At 40.1% G+C, this 24,256-nt stretch overlaps 1 protein-coding gene across 4 annotated transcripts in view; it reads left to right on the forward strand.

The window, feature by feature from the left end:
• IL12B (interleukin 12B) overlaps positions 1-24,256 on the forward strand; it is a 168,491-nt gene that overhangs the window by 141,301 nt on the left and 2,934 nt on the right. For 2 of the 4 annotated variants that reach the window (XM_075766272.1, XM_010310315.2), the window contains exons 1-5: positions 16,764-17,264; positions 19,190-19,471; positions 20,640-20,757; positions 21,792-21,985; positions 22,817-22,962. In XM_075766272.1, coding sequence (XP_075622387.1) covers positions 17,150-17,264; positions 19,190-19,471; positions 20,640-20,757; positions 21,792-21,985; positions 22,817-22,962 — 855 coding nt within the window. In that variant the 5' untranslated portion in view covers positions 16,764-17,149. Of the gene's footprint in view, positions 1-1,178; positions 1,272-3,342; positions 3,549-8,256; positions 8,342-12,696; positions 12,884-14,566; positions 14,745-16,763; positions 17,265-19,189; positions 19,472-20,639; positions 20,758-21,791; positions 21,986-22,816; positions 22,963-24,256 lie in introns of those variants that run through there. The other 2 variants (XM_075766273.1, XM_075766274.1) reach the window with 2 other exon arrangements.

The following is a 24,256-nucleotide window of genomic DNA, read 5'->3' on the forward strand; positions in this document are numbered from 1 at the left end:
AGAAGTTTAAACTATTTAATGGGCTATTACCTATTCCTCTGCCCTGTCCATGTGCTCAAACCAGTGAAATCCTACGGGGATTTCAGGTCGGATTCTCAGCTGTGCCTGTTCGTCTCATGTAAGATACTGATCTTTTGTTTCCTTTTCTGCAAGTGGCAGTTTCTGTCAGCTGAGCTGACGTGAGGGGAAGAGTCTTTAATTCATAACAACCAAGTAGCTACTCAGAGGCAGCAGCACCAGCTGGGTTGGCTTTTGTCCTGATTGTGGTCGACATGAACTCGAACTTTTATGCCATGACTGGTCAGAGGTAGTCTCTGCTCTGAAGTAGCAAAGGTCAAAGGCTACCAGATGTTACTGGCAATGCCTTGCACCGTCCCCGAGTTCCTGTTCCATCTCAGGTGCAGGAACCCTCGCCCGTGGTTGCGGGGCAGGTCTCAGTCTCCAAACTAAAGACAGTGACAAGGAAGGGGAGTTGCCAGCTGTTCTAACTTCACACTGAGTGATGAACACAGTGCCCTCTCCTGTAAAGAGGATCCTTTATCACAGTTTCCTAAGTTTAAGCAAAGGGGACTTTTTTCTTTTTGTTTGCTTTAGCTTTGACCAGGATTCCCTTTCCAACTGAAAAAATCAGTTCTTTTAAGAGGAGTGGCTTTAAATTTTCCTTCCCACATACAGATATGCTGAAGTTGTTTCTGAGGAATATTAGACTTATTTGCATCCTGCTGGATTTGAACACTCGTAATGCCTTTTTTTAATATAAAATGAGAAATGGAGGTAAAGAGTCTCTAGGACAAACTGTCATGGCTACGTATTTGAACAATGAATAGTGATAACAGACATAATCTATATACAGCTACACACAATGTTATATACTGATGCCTTGTCCGCATCGTGCTGGTTTTATGTGTGCTGTTAGAGGAAATGTACCTATGTCTTTTCTAGCACATTTCTGCCTTTCTTGCTAGGAATTCTGATTCAAGTCATAGCAAAAACCTGAGCACTACTGAACATGTCAGATGGGAACTTTCTCAACAAAGATGTTTCCAGCAAACCTATGAATGCAGGCACAATGTACAATAGCAGTGTGGTGTGAGATAATGTAACCTTCACCGTTTTGACAAAAATCAAGGGTTTTTAGTAGAATCTGTGTTTCTGTCCCCATCTTTCCTTTTCCATAGATTTGGTATACATAAATAAAGCTGCAGCGCAAGTGAACGAAGTTCTATCATCTCACCTGCTCAGTCACAGGCATTCTAGAGAGACATTTGTGCGTAAGTATAATGTTTCTGGGGTTCTTTTCTCCTCACTTCTACTTCTTCCTTTTCATGAAGAATTAACTGTAAGGAAAGGGCAATGCAAATGCAGTCCCCTATAATGAAATGGTAATTATAGTATTGTCACAATGGAAATTCATGACCTCTAGGGATTTTAGCTCGGATGACTCTGTTCTCAAACCCAGGGCTGTGCCCAGTCACCTCCCATCTAGCAGTTGTGAATAAACTTTGCCCTCAGTTATTTATAACTCTGCTGCAGATTGGAAAGTTCCTGTTTTCTTAAAACGACACGCTTTGTTGGGATTTGACTTCTGTGGAAAGCTGTGTGGTGACTCCAGGAATATGGCTGTCTTCACACCACATCCTATGTCTGCGGTGCTCCTGCCAGCGGGCTCATGGAGCAGTGCCGGGGTCATGATGCTGACCACAACCTGCAACGTGATGGGCCTGTTTAGCCAGCATGAAGTTCCCTGCAGATCTGGAGGGAAGTGTCCTTCCATGAGGATGCTCACAGTAATTGAGTAGTATGTTCATTAAATTCAGCTGGCTGAGGGGGAAAGAAAAAAAAAAAAAAAAGCAGAAGGTAGCAGTTCACATATGAAGGATACTATTTGATAATATATTTTTCTACTGAAAAATTTCTATTCCATCCAATCTATCTACAACATTAAGCTACCTATACTGGACTGCATTCTGTGATAAAAGTGCTTTTCTGCTGAACTCTGTAAATATGACTGACGTCTTGTTTGCTTTGGGCAAACAACAGTTCCTTTGACAAAGGGATTTATTGTTATGCTTGTCAGGCTAAAGGTCTCTGAAGTGATTCTTACTCTCAGATGTTAATTATAGGTGGAGAGAATTGAAACAGAACATCTAAACCTCATATTTTTATTACATATACAAACAAGTGTTGCATAGGAATATTAATGTTTAATTTCTGAGGTAGACAGGTGTGTGCTTATGGAAGAGATTCCGCAATGCAGGGCTTTCTCCTGCTGTTTCCCACTTGCCTTAGAAATTCCATAACTAATTGGAAGATAGTACAGCTTTGCCTCACAATATTAGAGGAATTTACATTGTGGAAAGTCACAAATGCAAGCAAACTCTTTGCTCAGACAGCAGAAGTCAGAGAAATAAACAGTGACTATTAGGTGTACTGTTTTCATATGGTGTTCCTTGCAGTAGCTATTACCACGGAAAGGAAGTAATGTCATTTGTGGCTGGAACCCACATTTGATTGACTTTCTAGTGCCGGGGAAAGGTTTGGTGGAGGTAGGAAGAAACTCCGTTGTGTGTTCATTACATCAATACCCATTGTGTAATTTCATTTAGCTTTGCACATAGGAATTGAATTTTTGCTTTGAGTAGTCTGAGGAGTGTCCTAGGGGATTTTGCCTATAGAAAGAGGCAACGGAAAAAGCCAATTAAAGATGTAACGTCAGAAGTGGAGTGATGCACTTTTGGCTCAAATAGATTATAAAATCGAGTGGAATTTGGGAGCCAATGAATCTTTATGCTCTGTGCTCTGGGGTTGGAGACAGAGTTTAATTTCCATCCTGTTCATTCATTCTCCAGCTAGATAGAGTGAGGACTGCCCCCTGCCCCCCCCCAAACACAGTTAAGCTTCAGGGAAGACCAGAGTTAGGAAGTGACACAGGAGAGTCAACAATCACTATGCGATAGCTCCAAGGGTTATTTATTTATGTAACAGGATAGCATCCTCTTCTCCCCATAATCTAGAAGGTCCTGGTTTCATTACCTTCATACTGTCTGCCTGTAATGAGAGCAGAACCCAGTAGAGACTCTCCTCTTCTGGCACAAGATCAAGTGAGCTCTCATACGTGCAAAAAGCAGTCAATTTTAACTCGAACTGACTATTGATAGTCTACTCGCAACTCTGAAGAGCCCTGTGTATAGGATCACCAAAAAAAAAGGCACCGGGTTACATTTTTGACAAAAAAACCAAAACAACAACCCCAACAAAACCCCAAAACAACTAAGTACAAATCCATGAACATTTTAAATTTAAAACACTTCCTTTTTTTTTTTTTCCCCTATGTCTCCTCAGACAAATTTCAGAAAGATCTCATTCCTGCTCAAGTTCAGAAATTTCCTGTCATTGGTCAACAATTTCATCTGTGTGACAGATGCTTTTTCTACAGACCTGTTGCAGTGTGTTTACTCACGCTGATGGCAGAGCCAAGGGAGGAGCAAGAGAGCACAATTCCCAATATGAGCAACTCCAGGCACATCCTCATACTCCATGGCATGATGGTAAGCAGAAACAAATGTGTTCACTCCATATAAGCAGTTTCATCATTCTTTTGGGAAAGTAATTAGTGGATGTTCCCTCATGCAAGGCTTTCTCCTCACTTTGACATCTAAATTGTTTGTTGAATGACAGCTATTGACCAACATGTAATCTCACCTGAATAAGGAACAGTAGGTAGGTTCACACCCAAAATCTCAAAAGACACCCCATAATGACATGAAAAGCTGTATGTCTGCTTTTGCCTTGCTCAGGAAGAAATGTGAGCAGCCACCTCCTTTCCTGCTTTGCTTCCTCTGTGCCCCAGTCCAATTACATTGCTAGCAGGTAGTAACAACTGCAGGACAGTGATCACTCTCTCAGCTTCTCACCTTTCTGCATCTGCATGCTTCAGGCAGTAGAGACCTGCTCCTTGGAGGAAGCAGCTTCATCTTAATGTCTTCACCCTGCTCTCTTTTTCTGAGGCCATACCAGCTGCCTCAGTGTTCACCTTCTTAGCTGGGTGGTTGATGTTGTACCCCCTAAAAGTAGCTTTTTTAAGAAACTGCAGAACAGTAGCAGTAACAAACACTGGAGTATGTGACAATGTCTTTAGTCCCATTGCTGTTAAGGCTTGAGATCAGGCATTGCAATGTGCTTTGATGTGTCTTGTGCCATACATAGGCACAAAGACACACGACGCTGCAGTGGAACTAACTTCTTGGTTTTGCCTCTGCCACAGTGTTTGGCATCAAGTAGATGTTCAGATCTCTCAATGTTAAAATCAGAAATAAAACCTAGGATTTCTCATAATTTTTAGAAGCAATGCTTTTTAAAAAAATTACATTCTTCTGTTTCTTTATTTCCAGTCACATTTCTATCATTCTAGCATCTGTATATGTACCACTCTTACGTATGATTCTGGCCAGGATATGGATCAGACAGCAGCTGAACATGAAAAAAAACCACCTCTCTTTAAGTACCAGCGTGTGCTTGGTCTTAACTAACCTAAAAGTCTTCCCTGAGTTCTCTGCTACTGTGTGAGATAGGATACTGAGCTCAACTGGCCTTTGGCCTGACCTGGGCCATACATTCTTATTCTTTGCTTCCTTCCCCCCTGCCCTTAATTAGAAACCTAAGGGGAGATCAGAACTGTTAAACCATGAACTAGTTATAAAAATGTTGCATGATACAACAAAATCCACCAGCAAAAGAGTAACTTCTACAGGATCTGAAACTGAGTCAGAGATCAAGACTCTGTGTGTGTCCATGCAGGCTCAAAACCCTGCCACTGCCACATCCTCATGATCACAAAGACTGTCCGTGTGGCTCTCCTCTGCAGTTTGTGTAACCTATGTGCAAATGAGGCAGTGAATTTTTTGGGCACAAAATGAAATGAAAGCCACAGGCCATACAGCACGTAACTGAGAAGAGAAGCAGAGCAGCGGGACAGAACCAGCAACCGAGTTGCTTGCACCCAGTACCAAACCACCAGGCACTTGGCATGAACAGACACCACCTATTCCTGGTGCAGAATGGCACTGGCAGGCACTGGGAAAGCTCAGGGCAGAGACCATACAGAGATGCGACGTTAGATTGTCATCATTATTTCATCCTTAGAGCTGGCATATTGGCCACCACACCTGCCTCTGCTTCTTGAACAAGAAGCCTTCTGCAAAGATTTCATTCAGAAATATGTGGTGGTGAGAGATGGAGTTGTTGTGGTTAAGTATGAAACAATCTAATTCCCATTAATCTTGTAACAGTCTGTATGTCAATGCAGCTGGGAATCAGACAGACAAAATATAGTTAAAAAGCAAAGACTCTTTCTTATGTCTCTTTCCTCTGCCTGTTTAATTACTTTTGGCTGCAGAGACATTGTAGTAATACTAAAAGAAATTTTAAAAGACTTCTCCCTTTCAAATAAAAACAAGATAAATTCATTTAACTGATTCATATCATAAATGTCATAACAACAAGAACTCTTCAGCAGTTTAAAAACTGAGGAAGAAAGCTGATACTGTTGAGAAAAATATATATATGGATCTCCTGGTTTATGACTACAATTAATAACTGTAATAAAGGAGAAAAATATTTGTGTGCTCACTATTAGAGATCTACTCTGAACACCTTTTTAATGAACAAAGTTAAGGAACATGAATTCTGTTGCATACTTCCAACTTAGACTGATGTGTTGCTGTTCTCCCTAGTGGTTTGCTGCATGATTAACTATATGAAACTAACTACACAGAGAGAACAGAATATATCAGCTTTCTGTCCTTGAAATTCCATTATATATGACTCAAGTGGATATTGAAAACCTGGGTTTCATATTTCTTCAAATTTTCCAGTGGAATTTCAAATGTCTGTTGAGAATTTTAGACTACTGTGGTGACCTTACTCTTTTAAAAGCTCGTTTACAACATCTTAGAAGAGGCTTTGGACCAGTTTGTGAACCTCTGTTGCACAGAATATATTAAAAAAGCCTAACACGTGCATTCATGCCCTAAATAAGCCAGACCTAGATCTCCTAATCCTCTCTTTGAGATGGCAGGCAGCACGCTTCAGGTCTGATATTGATCCATTTAAAAGCAGTGGAAGTCTTTCCTGTCCTCAAGTCCAGTGATTCCAGGTTGTTCAAGCCAATGCACACATGGGGCAACCTTTCTGCAGGCACCTTGGTCAGCTTCAGAGAAGTCTGAAATAAGTTTTCCTGTATAAGCATTGTAGCTTTGGTACCCACGAGGGTGTTTTGTGAACACTGGCGCAAAAGCTGTTTTCACTGACGTCTATACTGAAATACCCATTATATTAGAGGATTAAGCCTGTACTGTTTTCTTTTTAAACATGGAACATTCCTTTTTCCACTGTACAAACACTGTATAAATTCACATTAATCCAAATTTGTCTTCTATCAGGAGTAGAAAATAAAAGCCAAAAAAAGGCTTTTCTGTGAGTTTTCTTTTAAGAGCATGCTGCAAAGTTCCAGAAATTGCTCACAGATTACCTAACCTTTTGCAGTTCATTAACATAAAAGCTATGTAAAGTTTTGAATTAGTCCTAGATTAATACCAAGCAACCTTATTATTTCTCTAATTATAGTATTAATAGTAATTATAGTATTAATAACTCTCACAATCTCACAGGGACTCATCTTAACATGACAATTAATCTTAAGGCTTAGATTTACATGATAACACATGAGATGATTGAATTCTCAGCTTACATCTTTTACTAAAATCAGCTTCTATCTACTGTGGTTGCAAAGAACAGCTGATGAATATAACCTGGCTCCACCCCGAATCCTAAACACAATACCAGCAGAAGACAGGAAATATTGTTTAAAAATATCTCCCTGGAACAGATAATACCTGGGGACTGCGGAAGGCGAGCAGGGCTGTAGTCCGTCCTGGGCACGTTTATTCCAGAAGTTATCTGGTATGTAACAGCGAGGAAGATTCGCCAGTCCACAGTCCCTCTCTTTTCCCCTCTCTACTGTGGTTGCTAGAAACCACTACGTGTCAAAGCTCCTGAATTTTTACCACTCGGGGTTGGTAATACTGTAAACCCACTTATTACAACATGACTCCTGCAAAGCTAATGTTCACAGAAGTTAGAGAAGCGAATGTCATAGCACAAAGCAACCAATGGAGTCATTTCAGAAATTTCCTTTGACTTTCAGAAACTGAGGAATGCTTCAGTGGTTCATGTGTGAAACATCTTTGCTTTCCAAATAGGCTTTGTATGACCTCATTCATTGACAGTCATGGGAGGTGTTGAAGCTGTTATTACATAAATTAAAATATGTTTTCATCACCTCCAGGAACCTGGAATTTTCTGACAGATAAAAGATGATGCAATAAGATGTCTAGATCATGATGGGGCACTGAATCTTACTACAACTCCTGCTATCCCTAATAAGATGGGGTCCCATTTTCAGTTTGAGTCTCTAGGCTTTCACATAAAAGAAATATATACATATTAATAATTACAAGCAAAATAGCAAGTTGTCATGACTTCCCTTTTCTTCCAGGTATATCCCTGAGTACTTCAATTTATGTCTATCTTCCCCTTCAAAACAGCAATAAAAGCAGATAAGAGAATTACGTTTCATAATGATTACACTTTGTGCGGATGTACATGCACTAAGAATACAACTGAAGTTCTGTCAATACAGTATTTCATACACAGGGCGTCATCTTACTCTGCTGGGGTCCTGAGCGTGATCAGAAGTTGCATGGTAGTAGTGAGGACGGTGCCAAGCCTGAACTACGTACCCTCTTAAGAAAGGTTCAAATCTGCTTGTGAAATACCATGTAAACATAGACTTAGTCAATGGTACTAGCAAGGGTAACTCCTTGCTCTGCTCTACTTTGCTCTCCTCTCATTAATGCCCTGACAACAGCCTGGCACCTGAGCAACGTGCCTGGTTATAGCATGGTTTGTTTGTTTTCCCCAGAGGAGGAAGTGTGTGCATATTAGAAGGGCAAGAAGGAAGGTTGGTTTGTTCTTTATAGACACATTGCAGGCAGGGTAAAGGCGCATTGGGAGTGGAAGGCAATGATATTTTCTGACTTCCTGGAACATTTCATTCAGAAGTCTTGGGCCATTTCTGGCGAAAGGCCTGTTTTCCTCCCGTCTTCTCCCCTAAAGAAGCATTACTTTTATGTCCTGATTTCTTACTATTAAGAAAGCTGGAAATTTTTAACCACTATCATCCTCTTAACACTCCAGGTGTTGTTTTAGATTTCCTGAGCCCAGTTCTGGTGCAACTGGAAAAGAATGGCCCTGAGTCTCCCAGATAAAGCTGGCAACTTCGGTAAGTTTTTGCATTATACTACCAAAAAACTGGAGTGGTTCAAAATGTCTTTCAGTGCTTTTGACATTTTTCCCTTTCTCCCCAAAATGGGAGGAAACCAACAACACTTTTTTCTCCCCAGCTCTTTCCTTCACCAAAGGTGCAGATCACTTAGCAGGGGCTACACTACCCGTGCAAAAGCATCAGTCCTTCATCTATGGTTCATGAGCAGCCTGTTCCTCAGAAGGCCCTTTGATATTGCATGTGGCCAGAGGGATGTAACAAGCTCATAATGCATTAATGGAGAACAATGTCTCACGTTGCCAAGAGCTTATTATCTGTTTCACCTCTGGCACGTCAAAGGCACCTCTGAGACTGCAAATCCAAGTGCCAAAATGAATTCTTTCTTACAGTTGTTGAAACAAAATAATTAAAAAGTGTAAACGGTCCTTCAAATACTGTGCTATTAAGTGATAGGTGAGTGGTTAAAAATAGAATATTCCATATAATTCCACTAAAATTACAACATAATGACTCCTGAAATATAAAAGATCTGCAAAAGGTGTTGCTATAACCAATTTCCATCTCTCTTTGAGGCATGCTTAACCTTTGCAATTCTTTTCTACTCTGCTTCTATTTTGCTTAAAGTCACGCACTGACACCTTTGTCTTAAGCGTGCATGTTAAAAGCATGTCACTTGCTGTACAAAGCTGACATTTATCACAAAGTTAATTCCTACCTATCAACAAATATCTTTTGTAATGATATCTAATCAAATAGATGTATTTCATATAAGAAAATCAATTAATGTCTGAGAAAAGTATTTGATTAATTTTAGATGATTAATAAAATTCCAAAACCTGAGAGTAATTTCTCAAAAACTTCTTCTCTAACTGAATGTTAATGTAGATTTTTTTTTTCTTTTCTTCAATGTCATGGCTGTAGTTCTCTGCTTTATCTTTCTCCTGCATTGGTCTTTCTTCAGCTGTGGCCAAGGAATAACTGCAGAGCAGTATGAGAGCATCAAAGCATTTTCCAGACCATACAACAGCTACTCTCTAGACATTGTCCACATTGAAATGATTTTACTACATTGCCTGATCCTAACACCAACAGAGAAGTCTTATGTATTATCTGGCTTTTGGTAAAGAAATTATAGACTTTTCCAGGGATGTTCTTATGGCTTAAAGTACTGTGATGGACTACATTTGCCTCCTTTGTCACCTTCAAGTTTATGTACAAAGGCTACTGTTGTTTCCTGTAGACTTGCTGATCCCAGTCCAATAGTGTGATTCTGGGTTTTAAAGGACTATCTGACCCCATCACACATCCATTGCTAACAATCACTGGCTCTGAAAACTGTGATTGATCGATCAATCAATCTGTCTGTCTACCTACCTAGTATGTACCTACCTACATACCTTTCCCTGTCATGTCTTAAATCAGCTGAAATTCCTATTAGTGTAATACAAATCACAAATATGTCATCAGGTCCCCTGCGCTGATACTCAGCTACTGAATTTGTTGTCCAAGGATTTTATCCTTGCCTGTTACTAGTTTATTGTGAATACCTGAAAAAAAATGCTCTAAGCAATTTTAGAATTGCAAAGAAATCAAGTATCCTGCCTCCTTTGTATAGACGTTGCCTGACAAACAAGAAAATGCTGCTTAAATTTAAGTCAATAAGTTACTACTGGGGTTTTCCCTTTACTTTCAGTTTGGTATGTTATTTCCCCCACCCCCAGCACTATATCCTAGCCTCAGTGATGGCAACAGTGGATTTCAAATAGTTGCAACATCACACTCAAGAAATGAGTGAACTTTACGTAAAGTGAGCAACATGCATCTAGATCCTACAGTTGAGTGTAGCATATCAGATTTATCAAATGTAAACAACAGATTTATGATGGAAACAGCAGACTGCTGTTATAGGAAGCATTGCATTGGACTGCATTGGATTGCACTTAAAGAAAGCGATGAACCATCTTCATATGCATGCTCTGGGGGAGGAATTTCTGTGCTTTCCTGTGTTAAAGAGGACTGGTATCTCTATAGTTCTGCAATGAATTTTACATATCAGTTTCTTTTGTGTCCCTGCCCCACATTTTCGGAGTGACTATGAAGATTTGCAAAAGCAAATGACTCTCGAGTCATTTACTGCAGAAAATGTGATTTGGTTTTTAGATCACTTTTGAAATATCATGCTTCTTTTAGCTTTTTTTATTGTTATGCAGTATAGTACTATCTCCTTCCCTACATTCTTTTTTTACTTCTAATATTGTCTCTAAATACAAGCTGTATGTATAATGGAGTCTATGTAGAGACACCCAATGAGTCGTGAGTTACAAGTTGATGGGGCAGATGTGGATTTAGTGGGGGAGAAGGGAGTAGGACTAAAGAGATGAAAAACCCTTCTTTCCACTTCTCTTATTTAGCACCAGCTAGTGCTCTGTGTCTACATGTATTTTATATCCACATTCTGAACATATGTCTACACTGAGCAACAGTTAGCTCTAATCTGAAAGTCAATTAGCTACATTAGCATGATACTGGCCAATTAATTAGGTCAAGCCACAGTAACACTCTTGTGCAATTTCTGCTCTGGAGATAGTGGATGGCCTACCAGCTTGGAGCAGAAATGAGGTAAACATCTTATTGTCCTCTCCATCTAAGGAGAGATACCCAAGGTCCCCATCTTGGGTGGCTGCTCCAGTTGTATCATGATGCAAATGAATCACTGTTGTATAAAGCTTAGATTTTTTGAGTTTTAATAGAAGTGAGATGTATTTTTCCCCTCTGTTGTTTTGCATTTCTCTCAAGATTTGATCTCGGTTCAGTGATTCCACGTAGTAGCTTGCAACTGGATTTTTTAAGGAAAGTTCGTTGATATGCTAATGTTATACAGTATTTCCTGATGAAGTCACATAAATCACTGTTTAGTGAATTATCTATAAAGAACAGAGTTCCCTTCTCACTGCTACTACATTGATAATAACAGTAATAAAACTTGATCTTTGGCATTAATCTCCAAATTGACATCCTTGCAAAACTAGCCAGATGCTGAAGGAAATTCCATATAGAGGAATCATACTGATTATACAGTTCATATAAATCTTCCTTTTACTAATGTTACGCAGGTTTTTTCCTGGATTGTGGTGAAATAACCATGTCTTTCCACAAAGCAAAAATCATCTGTCCTTCAAAAGAAAGGAAAACCATTTTCAAACGGGCCATTTCTGCCCAAAACGGACTGTTCCCATTGCATTAGAGGAAAGCAAAACATGGACATAGAGTTTCCACCATTCTCTTTCAGTGTCATAGGGGAAGTAGGATAAAATGATGGAAAAGAAGCTGCTCTCCTCCAAATTTCCCCTTAAGAATATATGAGCTCATAATGGAAAACCAGACTGTCATCAAAAGATATTTTCACAATCTCTATGTTTTAATATTTAAAAATTCCTCTGATGGATCATAGCAAACTATCCCATCATGGAAGTTCCACACAGATGTGTCTGTACTCCATAAGTGGCATCTAGGATTCTTGGTACAAAGCTTGGGTACCGTATTACTCCATTTGTCCTGTGACAATAACTGAGCTAAGGCAATTATGTGGGTTGTATGCATGTGTGTGCAAACATACACCAGGAAAATGTATATTTATTTATATTAATCATTAACTATTCATGTTTCAGAACTGAGCAGGCATTTAAAGACTGCCACCAGTTTGGGCAGATGTTTAAGCTACGCATTAGTGACATTATAGTCAAAAAAGAGAAGCCATAATACATGGTTGACATAAACAATCAGACAAGCTAAGATGGGTTGAGAAGGAACTAAGCAACATGTATGTAAAGTTACTTGTGCCCATAGTTAATCTGCTCTGTGACTGAATGCAGCACTGAAGTTTTCCTGGTCATTGCTGACTTGCTGTTAAACTTGAGTGTTATCACCGAAGTGAGTTTTGGAAATGCTCTCAAATGGGAGCAAAGTGTTGCCTAACCTTGATTCAGCCTGGGCCCTTTCTCATTTGTGAAAGGAGAGCTGCCCTAAGTGCTTCCCAGAGCCTGCAATTAGAACAGGCTGAGACTACAAGGGGAAAGGGGTGTCACTGTTCACTGAGGCTTCCTCCCTGCTCTCATTACAAGGTTTCCCCTGGGAGGAGAAGCAGATGAATGGCAAATATGGTGCACAGCCCAGCCTCCTTCTGACATGCATTTCAAAGGTAGTCAGGGACCAGGACCAGAAGGACACAATTTTGTCATTTGGAACTGTTTGAATACCTTTCACTTGCCTGTCCCCCAGCTGCTTCTGCCACATCTTTCCCAACATGCTTTCTCAGACTGCCATTTTTTCTTTCTGAACAGCAAAACAACAACGGCAAAAGAGGCGTCAGTGTCTGCATGGCCCACCTTTGGCAAAAGGCCTAGATAACAACAGCTGTTAAGATAGGAATGGGAATCTAAACAGTGTATTGGAATGGAGGACCCAAAACTGCCTGAGCAGACATTTGTCCCAAATGATCATGTAAGAGTGGAAGACAAGCATCAGCCAGATGCAAAGATGGTACATGTGCTTATAACCCACGCATCCTTCCACTGTGTGTGTGTCAGGCTGTATGTATGTGTGGGAGGAGGGGATTAGAGCTGTATGGGATAAGTGGAGGGTTGAGATGTACAGGTATTAATTAATATTTTGGAAGCGTTTAGTACTCTGGCTTATCTGTTATATTATTGATATGGATCTCAAAAGAATAGTTCACTGGTCAATTCTGGTGTCACGAATAAATCAACAAACCACTTTGATTCAGATTCAGTATTCAATATGTGAAGGGAGCAGTTGTTCTCTGTGACAGAGCAGCCATTTCAAACCTGCTTCAGAAAGCTGCAGTCAGCCTGCAGCCCTCTCACTCTGCGCTTGCCCAGCTCTGGCTGTGAGCTCTAGCTCAGGGAAGTCTGCGTTGGGTACGCTGGACTCAGCAGGGAAGTTGTTAGGCTCACCTGAGATGGCAATGCCAAGGTGTACATGATCCTACTCAAGCAGTGCTTCTTTGAAGAGGATGGCTAGGAGAGAAGAAGATTCCACTGGTAATACTGTTCATTTGTGTACAACTTTCAGCATGGTTAATCCAGAGCCCTGAAACTACCCTCCTTCAAATTAGAGCATGCCACCCTCTCTGCTGTTGTGCCTCCCAGATGTGTGAGAATAAACAGGAACCCCATGCCCTGGGAATTAACTGCTAGGGTTCATAAAAAGTTTGTCTCACAACTTGGCTTGTTCCTCCTTTTGTTTTATGTTCTTGCCATATTTGAGGGCACCAAATAGGCAACAAATTGGAGATGCTTGTGCGGTTTCATCTGTGTGAAGGAATTCCAAAAAGACCATTGACTACAGCAGAAGGGCAGCACCATCTGTTCATTGCTGGATTGCTACGTTATGTCACTAGACAGCAATAGGATAGAGTTGTGTCTCTTTATGAATTCCTAAAGCATGTCAGGTTGAATTTCAAACCACTTTATTTTTTCTATTATAAGCAATGTCTTTCTTCTTGCTTATAACTTTTCAGTTATCTTATTCAGGTTTGGAACAGGGCTAGAACACCTGAGTTTTAGTTTGCCTGATAAATAAAGCGAATTGTTCTCTATTTCACAAATAATAAAAAAAATCAATAGAAACTTTTTCCTCATTTTCAAGGTATATATTATGTATGGGGCTTTTCTCATGTTTGAGTACAGGTCTAAAAGGAACATCAGTTTATAAAGAAAAAACAATAGGTTATATTTAAAAATGGCAACAAAAATTAATGTGACAATCTCAGGGTTTTATCTCTGAGCCAGAACTAATTGTTTATTTTTTGGTTGACTTCAGTCTCAATTTTAAAAATAAATACAGTTCTAAAACAACAATTAAAAATTAATTTTCCCTTAGCTTTACTTCTGATTAATGTGGTGGCTGGGATTTTATTTCGTGTCGTTATCTCTTTTGTGCTTACCAGATAGAAATAATTTAGTTTATTTAACTTTCTCTTTCTGTCTTCATAATATATTTCCCATCAGACAGTTTTGGAAGTTTATTTAGTCTGTATTTATTCTTCCTCAGATGATGAACAGGCAGTATGAGAGAGACAGAAATTCAGGCAGGAAAGGAAATGTCTCTGGCATACCATAAAGGTCATTGTAACAATCTCATAATCTCATTTCCTCTTTAAAGTTTACCTGGGAGTCCCAAACTTTTTTTTTTTTCCTTTAGCTCTGCCACTATGTAAAAAAGGAACTCAAGCCACGTGTTGCAATTCTGTGGTATTGCGGTGAAACGGAGCATCCCTTTCTTTTCAGTTTACATTTATAAGGGAGTGAGAACTTTGCTTCCTTCAGATCACAAAACCAACCTGCCTGGCAACTTCAGCTAACAGGCATCGCAGGAAAAGGTGAGAATTCCTTTCTTTAACACTGGGGTGACACAAGTCTGGTACCAGCTGCTTCAGATGAAACTAATGAAAACTTAAAATGATTTATTTAAAAGTGTAGTTAAATAGTTATTGTGAGATTTTGCTCAGGACAGTGTTTATATGCTTTTGTACCTGAAGTTAAGCACATAGTGTATATATGTATATAGTGCATAGAATTGTTGTCTAACTAACAAAACAGCTTATGTTTTAAGGTAATAATCTTTTGTATCTTACCAGTAGTCATGTTGCTGGGGTGTGTGCAGCAACAAATATGTATTTATGGTCAGACTGTTCTCTGTTTTTAAAAAAATGCAACATGCAATACTACTGACTTGGCCCTGCCTTGAGCTGGGGCGGGTGCAGATGCCATCCAGATGTCCTTTCTTACTTAAACTATTCCGTGGTTCTCAGTGAAGGAATCCGTGCTGATTTACAGCAGCTCATGCTCCAGGTCACAGGGAACATATCATGTTGGTACACTCTCCTCAGCTATGAAGTGCTTGGGCAACTGCACTGATTAGTGATGTTCAGAAACTGAGGTTATTTCTGATTAATTTTTCAATGAAATTTTGCAATGAGGGGGTGGTGGGGGTCTCCCCCATCTCAAAAATTGTATAATTTTCCATGGAAATTGTTAACTTTTTTCATCAAAAAACTGAATCGGGAAGCTTCTCCCTAAAACCAGGTGAAATTTTCTGTTTTCAAGGTTTCAATTTTGATGAAAGGATGACACGGAAAAGAAAGAATGTTTTACACTCTTCTCTGCCTCCAAGTTTTAGTTGGTATTTCAGATGCTGGTTTTATGAAGCATAGTGACGAATGCCATGTTGCAATGAAAGAAATTAGCATCTTTCAGAAAGTTGCAAAATGTATTTTTCTTCTGCAAATTACAGATAATCCTGCCTACAGTAGAAAATCATTAGGAGCTAGGAAAGTTTGCTTTTTAATGAAGCAATATACTGCTGATAGGCTGGTTGGTAGTAGCTGGCTTTTCACGGACGCTCTTGCCTCTCTCTGAGTACAGATGCAATACAAGCTGGTTCCTCTCCTAGATACTCTCTCCAGCTACTATACTTGTAGCTTCTTGTCCCCTTAGTAGCTGTGCTGTGTGGTGCACAAAATCAGCTGGCAGGCTTGCTTGGCATTGCTCCAGAGACAGCTGACTTCTGATCAAGATTAAGGTCTGCTAATAATAGCACGAGCTGCCAGTGAGTAACAGATTTGGTGCACATAGAAATACAGACATCTTCTTCCTCCATAAACTCAAATGAAAATGTTTTGTAGCACATGAGAAGAAATCAGGTCTACTCCTCTTTTAGTGAAAAAGCATGGTTTGGGGGGGAAAAAAACCCAAACCACTTAATTTTATGTTTTTCATGTGCATTCAAGCTCCCACTGTAGTCAGAATAGACTTTGAAAGATATATTCACCAGTCTCTTTCTCTAAGTCATACGGCTATTCATTTGGCTTAATCTCCAGTTGAAAAAGGTCTGAAAGTGTATCTAAATAACTGTCATTAAAGTTTGTATGTACCTGGTGGTTACTATAGTATTTGGCAAATATGTTTCGTGTTTCATTAAGAGCTCTAGCTGTATTTTGAATTCAGGACAAATATACATTTATATATTGTATATACGGCTATATACTTATATGTTCTCAAGGAAGATATATGTATATGTCTCAAATGAACATAGCAACAATGATATACTTACCCAGCCATTTCTGCAAATATAACGGTGGCACTGAATCCACTAGGAATTTTGCCTGAAATTGCTTGCAAAATTAATTAGACTGTGCAACCTCAGGTGGATGCTAGAACTAGTACCAGTTAGGCAAGTGTCAGTATTGACTCTACACTGCATTACTGACACTGCTGTCACTTATTCTCACAGAGATGGTGAAGTCCAGCAAAATCCGTTAGCAGATCCTCCATTTTATTTGCAATCCTTTGTTTTAATAGGACTACTGACATTTTTAAACCAAGGAATACAGTTATAAGCTTTGGATGACCGAATTTAATGGCCGTTGATCCTTTAGTCTAATGCTTTGTTCATGCAACTAGCCTCACTGGCATCAGCTGGACTTTTCTTGCACGAGGAATATTTAACTGATGGATGTTTCTGAGCTCCTGATCATATAAGACCTATGCACACAGCAATTTCCTCTACGTTCCGTGATTTCTTCTAAAAAATGGTTTGTGGTGTGAATAACAAGTGGATCAAAATCTTGACTTGAGCTCCAGTACAAACCTGATATTCAATTTTTATGTAGTCTAAGAGTTCTTAGAATGGGAGAATGTTTCTTAGTTTGCTGGAACTCACTCTGTCTTCTTATTATCTTAACCAGCACTGAGCTTGATTTCAGTACACACTCAACAATCCTCAATGAAATTTAGTAATTTATTTTTTTCCCTACAGATGTCTCACCTACTATTTGCCTTATTTTCATTATTTTCCTTTGCTGCCTTTCTGGAAGCGCAGTGGAAACTGAGAGATAATGGTAAGCAGTCTTCACTTACTAAGACCTACAGCTGACTGTAGGACACAAGGGTATTTCACAATTATACTTGTGTTCACAAGCACAGAATTTAAGTATAGTATTTTAGACCAGGGTTGTTCCTATTTGTTTGTGAATAACTAGGCAACTAATTGGTATTAATGGAAGAAATATTTAGAAGTCCTAAAGTGTCGTACAACAGCCATTCTGAATATTTGCTTATTTCCTATTCCCTGTTCTCTTGTTTCAAAAGTTTCAGTCATGCAGTCTGGAAGCAGAAATACTATCTTGTGACTTAGGTAACAGCCCACAAACAACCAAGTGAAGAATTAATTGTCAAAAAGAACATTTCACAGGAAAACCTAAAACCTAGATATAGTGTACCCAACTTTTCTGGTAAATAACTTAAATGCAAATACATTTGTAAAAATACAGGGTAAACAAATAAATGAACAAATCTACTGAATAACTTAACCAGAAAATTGGGCTAAATTCCAATAATCAAATTTGCTGTTATTCAAACAGCTTATTCATCCAGTGTAGCTCCATAACCGGGCTATTTTCAATGTGATTATCCCCCCAAAAAAGAGAAAAGCATTCTCAACTTGATTGTGGTTTTTTGGTAAAAATTAATTCAATTACTTTCCCCCGTATCTTTACATTAAAAAATTATTTATCTTGTGGGTTTCCTGGGCAATACCACGGTGCTGAAAACTGCAAATATATTTGTCAGTATTGAGAATAATCTTTGTGTTTGAAGTCTGTAAGATTTACCTTGCCTGTGCTTCAAATATCCATAAGCAGTCCCATAAGCTTCCAAGCTTCCTAGAGTTGCATGTTTTCTGCCATTTTAGGTTCAGTGTTTGACATGTATTTCTTAGTGTTTCTTCTTTGCGGTAAAGTCTTAAAAGTTCTTATTCTGGTAGTGAAATGTTCTGATGAGAAGATCTTAGAGCTCACTGGAACTCTGATTTCCTGAGCTGACTGCTTGCTGTGGTGTTGACACACTAAGAAACAAATTTTTGCCACTTCTTGCATGTAGAAGAGTCTCTGAGGGCACTGAAGATGGTTGGGGAGCCTGTGCCAGCAGTAGTATATCTGAGCAATGACAGTTAAATTTGAGAACTGCTGCCACACAGAAGTGTAGGTGAAGTTCTTCCCCCAACCACAGCAAAGAGACAAGAGAAGATAATGTTTCTTCAATGGCAAGTCTATTTGTGTATCCTCCAATTTGGAAAGACCAGCAGGGCACTTCAGAGTTACAAGATGGCATTTAGAAGACCACATCTCCCTGTTGCAGTCCACTTAGCTCTGCTGTAGCTCAGCGCTCCCCGTAATTGCTCCATTGGGACCAGGGTGATAGGAGTACAGATTGTTCCCTGCAGAAAATGGAAAATGGCATCAGCTATAGGCAAATACAAACCACTTAGCCAGAGCTCCCCAGCTTCCTGTTACTCACTCACAGACCTTTGATGCTGAAGAGTGCACAGCATCATAGCTTTGCACCACAGCAAAGCACCATAGCAGGGAGGGGTTTTACACGCCATTCTGTGAGCAAAGGCCACAGGCCACTTGCAGGAGGAATACCTGGGCTCAGTGTGCCCTGGCATCTTCACCTTTAAAACAAAGGTACCTGCCTACTTCCCACGGTTATGAACCACTGTAAGATCCTCTGGGAACATGGAAAAAAATCACTCCTTCCATTAAAATGTCATCCCTATTGATCAGCAGGTTCTAGGTATACTGTAAATTTCTAACTCAAACCTCTTCTTGTAGTAAAGATTTCCAGGTGATGGTGAGGCCAGAAAGCAAGCCAGAGATTTGTTAGCAGTTTTCCTGGAGAGTAAAACTGAAAAAAAGGGCTCAGTTCAATCTTCACACTGTTAAGTATGAGAAGCTGCTAACACGTCTTTCTCTGCAATGTCCAGTGTACGTCATAGAATCAGAGTGGAATGATGAAACACCAGCTAAAAGAGTGGAGCTCACCTGTAACACATCTGATGAAGCACTGCCGGTTTACTGGAAAAAGGACACCGAACTGAAAGGAACTGGAAAGACTCTGATTGCCGAACTGAAAGAGTTCCCAGATGCTGGCAACTACACCTGCCTGACAGCTAATACCCATGAACTTGTCAGCTATGATTTCTTCCTCATAACTAAAATAGACTCCAATGGGCAAATGATAAGGTCAATTCTGAAAAGCTTTAAAGGTATGGTCATAAGATGATGTGACGTATCTTGCTCAGCTTTGCGCATTGGAACTTTCTGAGGACCAGAGGGAACTGTCTGGAGAAATGCATGAGAAATAGCCACTTTAAAATGGGTCCTCTTCAAATGCTTTACTAACAGTGAAAGGCAAATGATTCTTTTTCTGAGTCTATATATGATATATATGGTGCAGTTGATGAGCAGCATAGGAATTGATTGCCATGCGATTAATTTAGGACTCTCTAGACCTACAGGATGGAGTGATAGTAGGAATGATTAGATACAGGATAACATCAATACTACATCACTGCTTTTCTGGTGGGGGAACAATTGACTTGCTTTGCCTCCATCTCACAGAGCCAGCACTCAGGAGAGGGTTTGGAAAACCAGGGCTACCTGATTTGACAAAACCAGGGACTGACCTAGATTTTAAGCACTTTCATTTGGGCTTCTCCATTCACAGTTAACTCTCTGGGACAAACCTGTGATGTTTTGCATTTTCTGCATGAACCTCACTCATCTATGTCTCATATTGCAGTCCTTCACTGTAATGCCAGGAACTTAGGAATTTCCAAGGCTTTTTCCCTGACTCCTGGATGCACATATTAGATGCAGTAGGCTGGTCTGTCAATCAGGTACATCCAGCGTAAAATACAGAGTCTGCAGTGCTGGGCAGCAGAAATGAGACACATGCCTATACTGAGGCCTCATTCACTTCTCACACTGGAAGCATTCCCTATCAAGTGTCCCAGTGTGTGAGGACATGAGATTATCCACTGTGTACACACTCATGTGCAAATACAAACAAATACAGAGGTTTGCAACTGAGTAGCTGCAGTGTTTCTTTGTGAAAGGAACAATGGATGTGTCTATATAAATCTCATACTGACAGCTATCTACAACAGCTTGGGTATGCTCTAGCTCCTGTCAATAACCACGCAGGATGTGGTTAATGTGGTGCCATGTAAACCAGGCTTCAGCCACTAACTGTGGTTATGCGGCTTTTTGACTACAGGTGGCTGCCCAAGGGGCAGTATGAGCCTGTGTCTGCCCATGTGCCCACCACCTGCCAAAGTAGATGGGAGTCTATTCAATTGCTGTTTTCTCTCTGCTTTGACCATTTTGGCAAAAAGAGTAAATAAATCGTGTTTTCTTTCCTTTTCCATCTAGAGCCAAACAGGACATTTTTAAAATGTGAGGCAAAGAACTACTCTGGAATTTTCATATGTTCATGGATGACAGAAAATGAGAGTCCAAACGTGAAGTTCACAATCAGAAGTCTAAAAGGGTAAAAGCTTGTACTTTCCTTAACAACCTCATAGTAAGTCTGGAACAGCCATTTGTGTTACTTTGTGTAGGAGATCCTGGATTTTAGGCTATTGAGGACATGTAGAAGGCGAGGAATCCCACTTCCAGAGTCTGAACATCTGCAAAATGTTTTGAGCCATCACTGCAGCTAACTTAACTAATAAGAGCATGGATGTTCCTCAGAAATTAATAAAAACTTGAAAATGGAACAACCCCACTGGGCTGTTACAGCTGCTACAGTGCAGCCACAGAATAACTTAAGCAATAGCAAAAACAGTTCATGCCAGCAAGAGAGAGGAAGTTGAGCCAAAAGCAGAAACAATCATAGCACTGAGTGCCTTCGTAGCAGATCCAGTGGAATTAAGGGAGTGGGAGGCTGCACCCACTGCAAAAGCCACATGTTCACTGACAAGTCTCTGTTGAGGAACACTGCAGAAACCTGCGAGGGAAATATGTGAGGGGAACCTTGTGGGGATTTCCTACCTCCCACTACTCTTGGGGGTTTCTCCAAAACATGGAGTGCATGAGCAAAGGTCACTTCAGTTTGTTAAAGAAGAAACAACTGCAAAGTTGTTTATTTTGCTGAATGCAAAAATAGAACCAGATTCAGGTAGTACTTTATAGATGGGTTTTGTTAATTATTTCCCAATGGATACACTTTAAACTTCTCTTATTTCTTCCGGCAAGGTTTTGGAAAGGGCTAAGGAACAAAGTAAGATACCAATGCTTGTCATGGGACAGTGGTGTAATAAGAAATGAGATATCCTCTTTTAGGTTTAAACACTAATTCCTTCTGCTAAGGCAGGGGGGCTTTTGTGACTTTACATTAATATGTACTACAGCACTGAAAATGTAAGAACTCCCACTGAACTGTTTCTGCAGCTGTTGAAGCACAGCCGTAAAATGATACAGGCAACAGCAAAATATTCCCTTACCAACAAATTGTTATCCTTGTGGCAACAAATTCTCAGAACAAACCAGCATTTCCAATACTTTTCTCTGTTCTGCATTCAGCTCTCAAGGAGATGTAACCTGCAGCAGCCCTGTAGCTCACACTGATAAATCGGTGACTGAATACACAGCCCAGTGCCAGATAGAAAACTACTGTCCATTTGCTGAAGAGCACCAGCCAATTGAGATGTTCCTGGAGGTCATTGATGAGGTGGAATATGAGAACTACACTAGCAGCTTCTTCATCAGAGATATCAGTGAGTAGACCAGGAATCATGAATAATTCTTAGCTTTATTCTTGCTGCTGTTAGTGGAACTAACAATGGTAGCTGATCAAACCAAGCTTGGGAATTCCTGCCCTATTCTACTGTAAATCTGTATCAAGCCCCCAGTTACAGGAACAGGGGAAAACAAATCATAGCAGCAGTCCGGAACAGGATGAGGAAGTGAAGAAGCAACATCTCCCTCACTTGTGAACTCCAACCCTCTCACCCCCACATCTCCCAGAAGTTCCTGTAGCCTTTTCTATTAGATGGACATGTTTTGGAAGGGATATGTGAGAGAAGTCAGGGAATAACCAATGGCCCAGCAGGCTCTACTCTGAGAACTGCAGATTTACTCAGATAATGGTAAATGCTCTGTATGCTTCCCTCCTGATCCATTCTTACAGATGGACATCCAGGGCAGGTTAATAGAAACTGAGAGGAAATAAGAGGACCAGTTGTGACCATAATGCCACAGGGCACAGGAAAATGAAGGAGTATCCTAAAGAAACAGATGTTTTGCTAAATGCCCTAATGGTCAGCAAGGGTTGAAGATATTCCTCTGTGTCCAACAGAGCCCTCTGCAACCCTCCAGGCAAAAAAAAAAAAAAAAAAAAAAAAAAAAAAAAAATGTTACCCAGAGAGGCTCTGGGAGTGCGCTTAATTTTCCGTAAGAAGCATGCAAGGCAGTTCCTACACATCATGCCTACTCCTCTCTTAATCTCATGGAGGGTCCCAAAGCTGATTCCTTTAAAACAGTAGTACACTAACATCTGATATTATGCTGCCAATGTGAATTAATTCCTTCTATATTTTCTCTTGCAGTAAAACCTGACCCACCCCAATGTCAGTATGTGGCCACAAATGGAACAGTGACCTGGACATATCCCAGAACATGGAGCACACCAAAGTCCTACTTCCCTTTGACTTTCAGGGTCAAAGTTGAAAGTACAAAGAAACACAAAAGCCAGGTAAAGATATAACATTTGAAACATGTTTTTCTTGCTTGAACAGACTATATAAATAATCTAAGCTTAGTATGCAGGTATCATGAACTAGAACAAAAAAAAAAAATATAGGGGTGCTGAGACCCAAATGTGCAAGGTTCTGTCTTGGCAGAAAAAGACCTCCTTACCAGTTCTATGAGCAGTAAGATCCAAACAACACACTCTGGGGTGGATGCAACCCTGATGTAACTGGGGAGATAAAATCATGCCCAGCATTGCATAGTTGTGCTAGCGTGAGAAAATTATTTACTAATTCACCAGTAGGCTGTGTGGGTCCTAATCTGGGAAAATCCCAATTTCCAAATCAAGAAGTCTAGGATCTGTTGCACTGATTTCCTTGTACATTGTTTGTACCCGGGTAGCTCAGACTTTCTTTACAGGTGAATTGGCAAATAAGGAATCAATGACTCATTTGGTAGCATTTCTATAGAGACTGGTGAAGACTACAGCCTTTGCCACTCTCCAGTTATTAGTTAATGGTTAACTAAACATTAGTACTCTGTATTAGCTTTAAATCACAAAATGGTTTTGCTTCCTTTGCTAATGCTCATGGATACACTAAAGGGTACACAACAGCAGTATGGTGATTTGCCTAGGCTGGAAAGGAAATCAGCAGCGGAACTGGAAAGAAATACGCAAACCAGTTGACCACAGTGCAGGTCCTTAGCTGCAGTGCTGCTCTTGCTTGGTCCAGCAATCAGAAAAGTAAACAAATGTAATGATCATTCCAGTTTGTCAACTGATGAAACCAGACACTAGAGGATGTCTTTTTCTATGAGAAAAAAATAAGCAAGCCTGTACCAGCAGATGGGGCCATTCCCCTAGGGCTGACTCCTTCATTTGAGGAGTCTTGTACAATCCTTTAGGTAGAGAAACTGGTGAGTCAACGGAGTGCTGCTTGTATCAGCCACGAGTCCTCAGTGGAAATTTCAACGATACTGCAAAGCAGCAACTTCTGAAAGAAGAAAACCGAGAAAAACCCAGATAAACAAATAAACTCTTTGTTTTAATGACTGTTTCAGTTTGGGTTTGGATCACCTTACAACACTAACTTGAGTGGAAAGTGGGCTTTTTAGTTTGTTTCTATTAAGGCTCATGTTCTCACAAGTTCTCAAGACTTTGGTATCTGTGGGTGAAGATTGGTGCCTTTGAAATGACAGACTACCAGTGGGTTTTCTGGAGTTTCATGTGCTTGTTGCAACCTATCTGGCGCTTTATTGTATGTTCTGCTTGACCTTTACAATCTGCTGGTAAAGCT

This window comes from Balearica regulorum, chromosome 14 (assembly GCF_011004875.1).
Source record: "Balearica regulorum gibbericeps isolate bBalReg1 chromosome 14, bBalReg1.pri, whole genome shotgun sequence".
Classification (NCBI taxonomy): Eukaryota; Metazoa; Chordata; class Aves; order Gruiformes; family Gruidae; genus Balearica; species Balearica regulorum.